This window comes from Protopterus annectens, chromosome 8.part0 (genome assembly GCF_019279795.1).
Source record: "Protopterus annectens isolate FY-2018-M chromosome 8.part0, PAN1.0, whole genome shotgun sequence".
NCBI classification, from domain to species: Eukaryota; Metazoa; Chordata; order Ceratodontiformes; family Protopteridae; genus Protopterus; species Protopterus annectens.
In genome coordinates, this window is record NC_056741.1 from 697,743,564 (window position 1) to 697,755,888 (window position 12,325).

Genomic DNA, 12,325 nt, shown 5'->3' on the forward strand with positions numbered 1-12,325 from the left:
GAGGTAAGAGACTCATCCTGGGAATCTACATGCTTCCTCTTGCATATCCTCTTCCATGGGGGCTCCTCGGGAGGATATTCCGGGGAGGTCTCGGAAGAGTGGGGCCACCAACCGGAGGCTCCTGAGGCTGCGGGTCTCTGCTGTCCAGAGAGGGAGTAGGTGCTGAGACGGAAGTAGGTGCCTGAGGGGGAAGAGTGTCGGTACCTCTGGGTGGAGCTGATGATCGGGACAGCATGCTCCTCATCATCTCGAAGGCCGACCTCTCCGGCTCCGAATACCTCCTTGGCTCCAAACAGACAGAGGACGCCATCTGCTCCGAGATAGATGTAGGGTACGAGCTCACCCTAGCCGACACACCGAGAGGAAGACTCAGAACTGAAGAGGTCCGGTTCCATGCATCCCTGTCGGGGCCAACTGGGGAGCTTTGGCTCCTACACACCACGGACGGCACTGAAGGTGTTGGAGTGGAACTTGGTTCCGAGACAACCTCAGGGGGAGCTGGAACCGAGGGTTCCACCAGTGGTACCAAGCAATTCAGCTCCGAAAGCCCGGCATGGCTCGGAGGAGGAATCACAGAAGGGATAACGGACTCGAGTGGCTCTGGAACCGACTGGGTCGGAGCCAACAGCATTTTAGGTAAGGCAAATGACTTCAGGAGTCTCAGCACTACTCTCTCCACATCTTCTTCTGATAAGCTCCCCGAAGATCTGGAACACAGTGTGGGAGATCTAGACCTCTGTAGTATAGGGGAGACTGGCAAAGGATCTGTAGACCGGCTCCGATGTCTGCCATCAGTGGTCAGCTCCAAACTGCCTGGTGCCGACACTGTAGCAGCCATAGCAACAGCACCCTAGATCGGTTCCAAACTCAGTGGTGCCGAGGAGGAAGATGACTTGTCAGTTTTGGAAATTCTGAGAGGTGGTTCCGATGCACCATCTGGCACCAGGGAATGCCTCTTAGAAGGTTTTGACTCGTCTTTTTTGGACCCATGTGATAAAAAGACCCATGTGATTTAGAAGAGGAGGAAGAGCTAGCCAGGTATTCCTCAAAGGAGGACTTTAGGAGACCTTTTAATATCAATTTATTCTTTCTCTCCTGCAATACCCTGGCACTAAATGAGAGACAAAATAAAACACGTTTCCTGTAAAAGGATGGCCACTAGACAGTATACACAGTTACTGTGGCCATCCATAATGGACATCTTCTGTGAGCATTTCACACACTTTTTAAACCCAGAGGGTTTATGATCTTTAAACTCCTTAGACATCTCACAGAAGATGAAGCCAAACAAACACAGAGAGAGAAAGAGAGGGAGAGGACTAGGTCCTCTAACTTAAACGGGCCTAGCCCTGGGTAGAAAGAGAAGGGAGAAACCTAGGTCCTCTAACTAAAACGGACCTAGAAGTGGAAGGACAGAAATAAATTTAACCACTCGCGCTCACACACACAAGGAAAAAAAATCTGTATAACAACTAAGCCTGATAATCTGTATAACAACTAAGCCTGGGTTGAAGGTCAGAAACCCCATCCAGCTAAGGCAAATACAATACAAAACTATGCGGAGAACTCCGCAAGAAAAAGCTAGTTTAAGCTAATAACACAGCACACTGAGAATGCTATAGCTAAGCTATACAAAATACTGCACACACAGTTAAATTAAGCGCAAACTCACCTAGAACTACTAAATATCAACAATATCTAAACTACTAGAGAAAACACTTAAGGCAAAAAGCCCAGACAGAAACTAACTGGCACAGAGGACACCAATGAGAATGACAAGGCCAACGGCCAACCGGTTCTCCACAATAACTATCTAAACAGGAAAAGTACACAGCAAATAGCTAAACTATCTAAACTATAGAAACGACACTCATAAAAGTTATATGAATCTATCTAAAGCTGAAAATAGCACAGAATATCAAAAAAATTTAGCAAAATGTGTTAGACTTGGCCACAGCCAAGAAGAAGCGCATCCAAACTCGTCGATGCGGCAAACGAGATCTGGGGATTGTACTGGTGCACCATGGGATAACTACCTAGCCACGAGCCAACTAGAAGACTTTGAGCTTGTAAAAAGGCTGGGTCGGAGCAGAGGATCAGCTCCGAACCCATATGTAAGAATGGAGGCGAGATAGGACTATAGAACAGTAAATGTTATCACTCCACCACATAAATAGATGAAGGAAGGTATAATAGAAGAATACATTTAATATTTAAAAAAAAAAATCTTATGTGTTTATTCCTTTCCATATAATGCATAACTTATACAATCTAATCCTGGAGTGTATTCAATCTTACTTACTTTTATCACCTTCTCTATTTCGTCTATTGTTACATAACTGTCTAAAAAAATCCTTTTTTTTAGAATTTTTGTTCCACTTGCCATTCTTCTTGCCCATCCACTTCGTCTTCTTCATACATTCTCATTACAAAACTTTCTACCACCTGCAAAATATCTTATTTGCATTTTAGTTTTCCTTTGTCATCTAAGACAGCATCCATTTTCCTTGTCTCATTTTCACTTCTTTTCCAAAATAAGGGGAACCTCCTCCTTTTCTTTTAGAAAATAACTGTTGATGTAACATCATTTTTACTTATTTTCCATTCTTTTCATATATCTATATTTCTTCTTTTTTTATTATTCTTTCCACTTCTAAGTGCATTTTTATGAGTACTTCTGCTTAAAAACTACCCACCACTGTGTCCAATATTTATAAACTAGTCTCACTGTCACACAATCTTTCCGTAATATTTCTCTCATCATTTCTTCCTCATTTATGTCTTTCCTAGTTAGTCATGGTTCTTCCCATATCCAATTTTTAACTCTTTGCATTAAAAAAATCCTTTCCTCAGCTGCAATACCAGCATCTCCTTCTCCATGCAAGAGTTAGTATATAAACAAAGGTAGAAGATGAAGGCCAGTCACAAATGCAGAGGCAAAAAGAAATCACTTTTTCATTAACATTCAAAATACAGCTGTTCCTTTGCCTCTGAAGCTATCAGCACAATCAAAGGATGTTTTGTGGGTAATCACCCAAGTACAATTCCCTAAACTTGGATGAGAATATGTCAAACCACTTTACGATGGATTCCTAAAACAGTTCAGCAATGGGGTCACAGTCTTCTTGAAAACATTTAGTAGGAAAAAATTGCTACACGAAAGGCCCCTATCTGTTCAATACCTCAGCGGCTGCAAGCAGAACAACTTGACTAGAAAATGCATCTGTTTTGAGAGAGAGGGACATGCTACCCTGAGTGGCTGCAACTTCCTTTACAAATGTGAATGGAAAGTATAAAAGCAAGGTCACTGTACTGCTCACCTTACTGCTTAAGAAATCAGAAGACAATGAGGAAACACTGACCAACTGACAGAAGGACTGTCCTTACCAAGAAAAAAGAACAAAGTACAGAAATACAACAAGCAGAAACTTACCATGTTGTGACACACACACGGTGAACAAGTCCAGAAGCCAAAAGAGCCAGCAGCAAACACACGATGACTACAATAATTAAAGAAGACATATAAGCATTTCATCTGAAATCTGACAGAAAGCTTCAAAAACTGTAATAAAATCTTTCTGCAATATAGTTTTAATGCTACAGAAACTCTAATATTAAAGCTAAGTGTCCATCATTGTATCCCCCTGTTTCACCTCAAGGTTCATGACCCCCAGCAAGGTACTGCTCACAAAATGCTAAAATATTAACATTCAAAGTTATGGACTACAGATGAAATGCACAAAGACAGAATCCACTGCACAGAGCAACTGCCTTTAAACTCTAGTAAGCGGTTGCTTCCAAATGTAACAAGCAGTTTGTTAACAGTTAAATTGCACACACAGCACTTCAAAACTTCAGCCATGACCACAAATGCAATACTGGCATTCAGTTTTGAAAAAGCAATATCACTGTGCTTTCACAACGCAATAAAAGTATACACACCTGCATCATTGGCACTTACCGATCACACTCCTTGACGGCTTGCATCCAGGACGACTGCCTACTCATTCACACCCTTGTCATAACACTGATGCAACCTGGACTCTACATGCACAGCTGATCTCACACAGTATGGTCACCTATGCACACAATGACTTATCATCCTGGTAACAGAAGAGTAATTTCTACTATGTGTGCACCAATCTTTGCAATTAAGGACTTGCAATAAAATTTGAATGAATGTAGTATTCCACAAGTACATATCCCCATGTAATGTACATTAATGCTCATTGTTTAAGGTAACCCTCTCCCACCACATGGCATTGATGCAGAGTACCTAGGGACCACAGTTCATCCTTTAAGCAAGTAATACTATACATTAGGAGATGTGGGATGTGTCCTCATAAAAAGACACCCACTTCAAGTGTGTGGTAATGCACTTATGACTAATAAAACAAAATTAAAAAGGAGGAGGAAGCGATCACAGTAAATAAATAAAGGAAATACGTCAGTCTCTATTATCAGATTGCTTCTGTCATTTGAGTCACATGCACCGTGCATTCAGACTCATTTTGTGTTGACTTGCACATTTGCAAGCTGAACACACTGGTTTAAAAGAAGTGAATATCATGCAAAGAAGACTTTTTTTAAAAAAGAATTATAACCACTAATGAACACTGAACAAAACATTTGATGTTACAAATCTCCATTACACAGCAATCGTTTTCTATCAGGTTGTACTAACAACACTATGTCTTGAAGCTGAAGCCACATGATATTCACTCATTCCATTATGACTTTATTGTTTTTCAATAATGACAACTAACAACGAGCAAAGCAGAACAGCAGACACATTGCTAATGTATGTTATTAAACATGCCAGCATGGTGTGTGATGTACTACTAAAGCTTTCTGTTTTCAGACAGCACTGTGGCATACAGGGATAAAGCCTATAGCTCAGATGACCCAGGTTCCATTAGCAGCTTGGTCACCTCATCACTGTCAGGGAGGGATGGGCATGCCCATCCTGGGAGACAGCGGTTGCTGGGCATTAATCATGTACAGTTCCTGTTGGAGGCCAGGGACATGGCCCAGTGAGGGGAACTGGAAGGTGGCTACTGAAGAGGTAGGGCAGTATGACACTGTGTCCCCACTACGCACTAGGCCCTCAAATTAAACTGGCAAATGTGAAAAGGGGGATAAAAAGGCAAGTCATAATAAGAAAAAAAACCCCTCCATGGTAGCAAATAACACTTGGTCCTGTGATACTCTAAGCTCCTCATCAGACCCAACACTGCAAGCAGAGTCTGAAGGAGTTCAAGGAAGGAAAGGCAGACCTGATCAACTACGGGGGTGACTGGGAAGTGTTGATGGCTGACCGCACAGGAAAATGACACTCGGGTTGATAGCCTAGTAATCTCCGATAATCTCCGATGATCTTATGATAAGACAAAAATAAGCTTTCCGTTTTTATGGGTTTCCAAGGGTTTCTTTCAAACTTTCAGTTACAAATCATTTTTACTTACAGATGTTACTTTTCATACAACATAATATGTTTTACTGTTAACATAAATGAGTTATGTTTAAAACATCTAAGCAATATAAATTACAAAGCAAAAATGTCTGCGCCGGACTCATATTAAACTAATAGCTAATACCGCATTACCAGCTATAAGGGAAAAGACATGTCAGTGCTGTATGTTGCCTCCCCAAACACCTTTTATTTATTTGCACTTAAACATTACTGTTAAAAAAATGAAGAATAGCTACTCTTTACTAGTGGGTATTGGAAATCATCTGCCACATTGCTATCCACTGCCTTCCCACTGGGTGTCAGAGCAAGATCATGATTTGGTACTTTCCTTTCCCGTGACCAACTCTCATTTTGTCCACAAACATATTTATAAAAATGACTTGCTATCACTATTATACAGTATCAGCTATTTAAAAATAGTGTTGTTGATGCTAAACACTTTCTCCAGTCAGGTAGTGGGATACAGCATTTGTTAGTAACTTCAATGTTATACATTGTGTATCCAGTATCTTTTAATTTGTACACTAAATGTTTATTTTTAGCTAAGAAAAAGAGATCAGCTATTACTTCTTACTGTCAAATATTGGAAAAGAGACTTGTCAATGTGATATGCAAAGGTACCGTTTTTTAATCAGCACTGCTGGCAACAAATTCATAGGCAAATACTAGGCCAGCTGCCCTTGTGGGCCATCTTAAGACTAGCCAATTTCCCTCAAAGATGAGCAGCAAACTGTACCTTGGGGCTGTAAGTAAACACTTTAACCATTATACCAATCCCAACCCCGAAAAAATTATAGTTCATAAGTAAATACTAATATATCAACCCTTAATTAATTATAGTTCATAAGTAAATACTAAGCTATCAGTCTGCACACTATTACAGGCCTAGCCCATAACCAGAGGTCAGAAATCAAACCCTGTACTTTGTATTGGTGAGATGAAGACTTTAACCATTGTCAACCCTCCACACATGCATTAGTCAGGAGCTATATTCTCATGATATGCACTACTGAACATCAAACAGTACAAGAGTATGGTAAATGAACACTACTGCCTCAGGAAATAGTAAACACCTGTCATACCCAAATAAGATGCACACTGTACAGCTTCAACTGGAGTTATAATCACTGACTCACCGGGACTTTACTCCTCACCTCACACTAAGCCCAATGCCTTTCAGTGTAATCTTATGAACTATAGCTGAAAGTCTGCCAAGATTATTTTGCACACAAAATTGCAATATATTTCCATGAAGGGCTTAAGCATATCTCTGCAGTATCAAACATTCTCTTCCCAATCATTCCTTGAAATAAACCTGCAACAAGGCAGACCTCCTAGCAAATGAAAAAAAAAAACACTGTTTACCCTTAAAATAAACTGACTAGTAAATATTTGTACAGAAGCAAGAGCATGAATCTTCAAAAAGCTAAAGCCAACAGTTACTAGTACGCCAACCAATACACAGACCTCTAACCTACTAATAAATATATCCCTAGTCACAAGCATTTAAAACTGAATACAACTCTTTTACTGAAAAAACAACAAATTATGCACTACATTACATAAAATCAAATATACAAGCAACTGCAAAGTACATCTTTTTAGTATTATTAGTGACAGAGAGTCGGTCAGATGTACATTCAGTAGTCTAGGGGTGAAAACTTTGTAGTGAAACATGTGACTGGAAAGAAAGCTGAAAGTAAAGTTGATCAGATTCTGTCTAAGCTGAATGGCCTTGCAAGAAAGTTGAAATACATATGTGGGGAGTTCAGAACAGTGCTAGCCAAAACTGAAAATAAGAAGGAACTCATCCTCATTATTGAAGGAAAAAGTAAGGAGATAAATATGAGGTTGGATAGGTCCAAAGGTGAGGAAAATATTTAAAAGGATGCCTGCAACATTTACAGAGTGCACGACAGACTGATGGGGGCTCAAGGGGAGAAAAATTCAGGATCATTGGTTTCAATAAAGGGGACAGAAGACCCAGGCAAAGTTGCATTAATAGAACTCTGGCAAACAGACCTAATTAAAAAAGAAGCAATTAAGCTCTCACCTAGATCAGGTTCAAACTGAGTGGGGATGCTGACAACTGATAAATACAGTGGCTAAATGCTACTGTTATCATACAAAAGTGAGTGGGCGATAAGGTAAGCAGCAACTTGAGAGGTTTGGATACTGCAAGACAGAAAGTTAGAAGTATAAAACAATTGTCTTCCGAGATGCAATAACAAGAGGACAAGAAGAGCCATTACCAAACTGAAATGTTCTGCAATTTTGGTGGTGGCATGCAAATGATATAGTTACAAATTAAGAATTTGGAAGAGATAAAGCAGTGCTATAATCTGGGACAAGCAGCTTGGTATAAGACGGGGGGGGGGGGGGGGTCAAGAATGACCTGGACTAATTGAGGTTAAAAAAAAAACAGAGAGATGTGATGAAAGAAGATGGACTGTAAGGACCAAGGAAACAGTTAACTACCCTAAAGGAATTGGAGAGGAACAATCACAGGTGGCCATAAGCTATAGAAGAAGATCATACTTGAAGCGAGGGAATGGGTGAACAGGGATAAGCTATGAGTTCTCACAGCTGACTTACAGCTGAAAGGCAAAAACAGCTCATCTGGACGTATAAAAGCAGATGGATGAACTACAAAAAGAATATGAAAATCAGTGCCTATGCTAGAGACGGAATCTAGTGAACAATGCCCAAGAAACCAAATCCAGAATTTCCACGAAAGGGTGTAGCTACCTCATGTGGAATCTACTTTACCTCTATTCTTATACTTTCCTTTTGTTGTTTTGTCTTTACATGTGCCGGGGAAAAGTTCAGTAGTGTGAATAAAATTTGGAGGACCTAGAAGTGCCAATATAGAGAAGTGGACTGGTCCTGCAAGTGGAATGAACCATTGCTGATGCAGCAACGTACACACCTTTTAAGATGTGCCAACACAGGTATGTGTGATCTGTTCTGTGGAAGACACTTGGACTTTTAATGGTGCAAAGGAGGTCTTCAGGAGAGCAAAAGAAGTAGGGAGAAAATTCAAAATAGGAAGCTACCCTGTGTGCTGGCTGGTTAGAGAATGATAGAGAGTGGGACTGTTTATTACATGAACTTAATAAACATTGGTCCAATTAATGAGCAACAAAAGGTTTCTAAGAGATGTATGTAGAAGAAGAGACACTGTACCTTGCAACTTATAAAATGGATTGTATGCACAAAAAAATTTAACAGATATATGTAAACTACATTTTACTTTTTATTTGTGAGTTTATCAACATGTACTGCAATGTGTTAGTCTGTTCTGCTGCTATGTACAGTTTGGCTTACATTACTTTTTTGTTGTTAGTGTTTAGAAGGGAAACTTAGATACATTCTGCAAGTTATATAACATACTAGAATATAGGAAATAGTGGTACCAGCAACAGAGTGTTTAACTTATAGCAAATTAAGAAGGGAAATTGCCTATTAATTTCTTACAAGTGTACTTGTAAAGTAGAATGTGGATGAGGGGGCATCTTAGAAAAGATGAGAAAAGTTGACTGTATTACCACTAATCTGTGCTTACTGGCCTTACTGCCAGGGGAATTAGCAAAGTTAGAAATTTTGTGTGTGCATAGTGTTGAAATCAGAGACTACAACAAAGAGAAATTAACTGGTTGTGTGGTAAGTGAATGCAGTTAAGAGTTCATGAGAAAGAACAATGGTTACTGGGAGGAGTGCTAAAAAAATCTGAAGATAGGATAACAGTGAGGGGATGGAAACTGACAGAAATAAGGCAGAGAAAATGTAAAGAGGGGAAACGTTCATGGTGGAGTTGGTTTAGCATACATTGTGTGGCAATGGTAACCGGGATCCCTGTTGCTGGCAGGTGAGTAAAAGTATTCCCAGATGAGCCGTATCAAAGAGATGGTCTAGTCCAACTCAGGAGACGTAATAGATGTGATTGCAACAGGGGGCAGGGTTAAAAGCAAAAGCATTACACTGTCAATGTGGAGAGTGTAAACTCTCTGATAATGAGGGAAAGAGTTACACAGGTTCATAGAATGATATTAGGCTATTGGCCTGGAGGCCCTAATAAACCTAGCCAAGAATTTCACCCATGTTCCCACAATGTCAGCACCTGTTTCTCCTGTCCAGCAGGAACACAGGTGGGATTCCCAGGGGTGTATTTTCTGTTACAGAAAAGTTTCACAGGAAAAAGGATAATGTGTTTCTACAGAAGTTGAAACGGAGAAAGACAGTACTGAGGAAAATACAAGGAAGGACATTAAGATGGCTGACATATGTTTGTGTTAGGAGAGAAGGGAAGACGGGTAGGAATTCTGGAAAGGAAGAGACTGGGTTTTAAGCATAGAAAGGGAAGAAGGGTGGTCACCAGGTGTCTGTTAGCAAGGAAAAGGTTAGATATGGGGGGTCTAAAGAGGATGCGATGAGATGTTAAGAAGTGTCTGGGGAACAATTACATGGTTAAGGAACAGGTAGTGAAGGATAAGGATAGATTACAACAGGACAGTGGTAGGAGCTGATTTCAACTTTGTTTCAGAGTTGGAATTATACAAGATGTAAGAGACTATAGCTTTTTTAAAGGGATCAGCAGGTCATGGGAAAAGAAATGAGGGAGAGTGGTTTGGCAGAAGTACGGAGGCAATTTTGGGATGACCGAATGCAATTTATCATCGTGACAGATGATGCAAAGCAAATAAGTACATTATACAGGGTTCTTATGTATATGGTTTCTGGAGGTGAAGTGCAAAAGGTTGAGATATTGGAGCAGTCGATTTTGGATCTTGATATGGTGGTGAAGGAATGGACTATGTGGTCAGAGGGAAATGGAAAGTAGAAGTGGAACCTGGATAAGTGGAGGAAGGCTGAGTAATTGAGTTGGTTACAGAGTAATAACATAACATGTTATGGAGAATACAGCTATGGGAATGGAGTGGGGTGAAGGCTGCATGAAGGAAAATAAATAAGAGGGAGGTGGGTAATGGAAATAATGAATACAGTAAAATTAAGGAGATAGAGCATGTTAAGAGAGCTGCAGAAAAAGGAAGGTGAAGTGGAATTAAGAAGTGTAGAAGAAATAAATAATTTAAAGATTTACTTGAAAAGGATAAATGAAATGCAAGCAGATGCAGATATGGAAAGGATGGGAAGTGTGCTGGAGAAGCAGGGTTTTATATCAGAAGTGGTGAAGAATATGGAAAGTATACACAGCAGTAAAAACGAGGAAACAAGTGAAGTGTTTAGGAAATTTTATCAAGATATTTATGATGTGAGAGAAAGTACAGAAAATTTTAGATTGGGAGGTGCACTAGCTAGGATGCAAAGGAGAAGGAAATGTGAATACAATGGTAGTGATAGAAGAGGTGGTGGCAGTTAGTAGAAATATGAAGGGTGGGAAAGTTGGAGTGCAAAAATGGTGTTCAATAAATAACTGAACTAGAAAGAAAATCACTGACCCTTGCCTGGGGACTGAACTCCACCACGCACACGCACACACGCGTGCACACACACACACAAATGCAATATCACTGAACCATCAATAAGTTGCTGAACAGTTAGGTTAAAGGTTTTCCCTAACAGCATGAAAATAAGAATGGTAAGTAGAGTTTGCTGCTTGGGGGATGCATGGGGATGAACAGATGGAGATGGGAACAGTACTGTTTGATATATGGAAAGCTTTTGATACTGAAGACTGAAGCAGTTTGCTGTACACAGCTGAACAGCCTGCAAAGAAAGGGTAGTTGCTGAATGCAGTGAAGGCACAGTTTCTTAACACATGCACTACAGTTAATACGGATTAGCTAATAAAAGTGTGGTTAGAGAGAGAGAGAGGTGTAAGAAGGCTTTTCATCACCCCTAACAATATTTATGTTGGTCAGAGAAAAAAATAAGAGAATTAACTAATGGGAGGGATGAGGAAGGAATTGTATGAATTAATTTGCAGATGACCGCATTGTGCTGTTGGAGGACATGGGGACATCACTGTTAGATTTAATGGGCATTCTTATGTTTGGTAGGAAACTGGGCTCTGCTTTCATCCCAGAAAATAAATGATATTGCCAGTATTTATTCATGTATTTATTTATTTACATTTGTTTACCGGGGGAGTCTGACTGGGCCGTAGCTGGCCCATTTTCAGCGGAGGCCTAGTGAGAAAAGCTCCACAGATACAATGTTGTACTAGTAGACAAGACAAATTGAGAATTTCAGAGAGTTCACAAAATTGCAACTTACAAGTATATAAAACTACAACAATAATTAATTCAGATACACGTGTAGAGATACAAGAGATAGTATAATACATGAAATTGATACTTGTAAGTTCATACAGTACATTTGAGTGACTACAATAGAAAGACATTGAAGGAAAGGAAGGAAATATTGTTTGTTTTAGTGGGTTGAGTTAAGTATTGGGTTTAAAGGCATGAAAGACACTTAACTCATTAGCCCCGAGTACCTTCTCATGGCGCCTGTGTGGTCAACACCGAGCGCGCCATGAGAACATAGAAATTGCAAGCCATTAGCTCCGAGTCCCTTCCACAAGCGAGACTCCAGATTTGTACTTCACCTTAATGTAAAACAAGCTGAAATTGTAACAGAATGTGTAATTTACCTTCTGTAGTTACGATTCAGCTTGTTATTACATTAAGGTAACATTGAATATTTTAAAGAAAATTGAGTTTGAAAAAAATCTTCGTAAAGCAAGTGGTGGCAGCCAATCGGATTCTTGCAATCCAAGCCACCACTTCCATAACACCTCCACCCCCAAACCAAATTTCTTTTGTCTTCTGTAAATAAAAAGAGGGTCCAGCTGCAGGTATTTCTTTTATTTTTCCAAAGATTTGGAGA

At 39.9% G+C, this 12,325-nt stretch overlaps 1 protein-coding gene across 1 annotated transcript in view; it reads right to left on the reverse strand.

The window, feature by feature from the left end:
• KRTCAP2 (keratinocyte associated protein 2) overlaps window positions 1–12,325 on the reverse strand; it is a 290,270-nt gene that overhangs the window by 83,700 nt on the left and 194,245 nt on the right. The window contains exon 4 of the mRNA XM_044080146.1: window positions 3,434–3,500. Within this exon, the coding sequence (XP_043936081.1) occupies window positions 3,434–3,500 (67 nt within the window). The remainder of the gene's footprint in view (window positions 1–3,433; window positions 3,501–12,325) is intronic.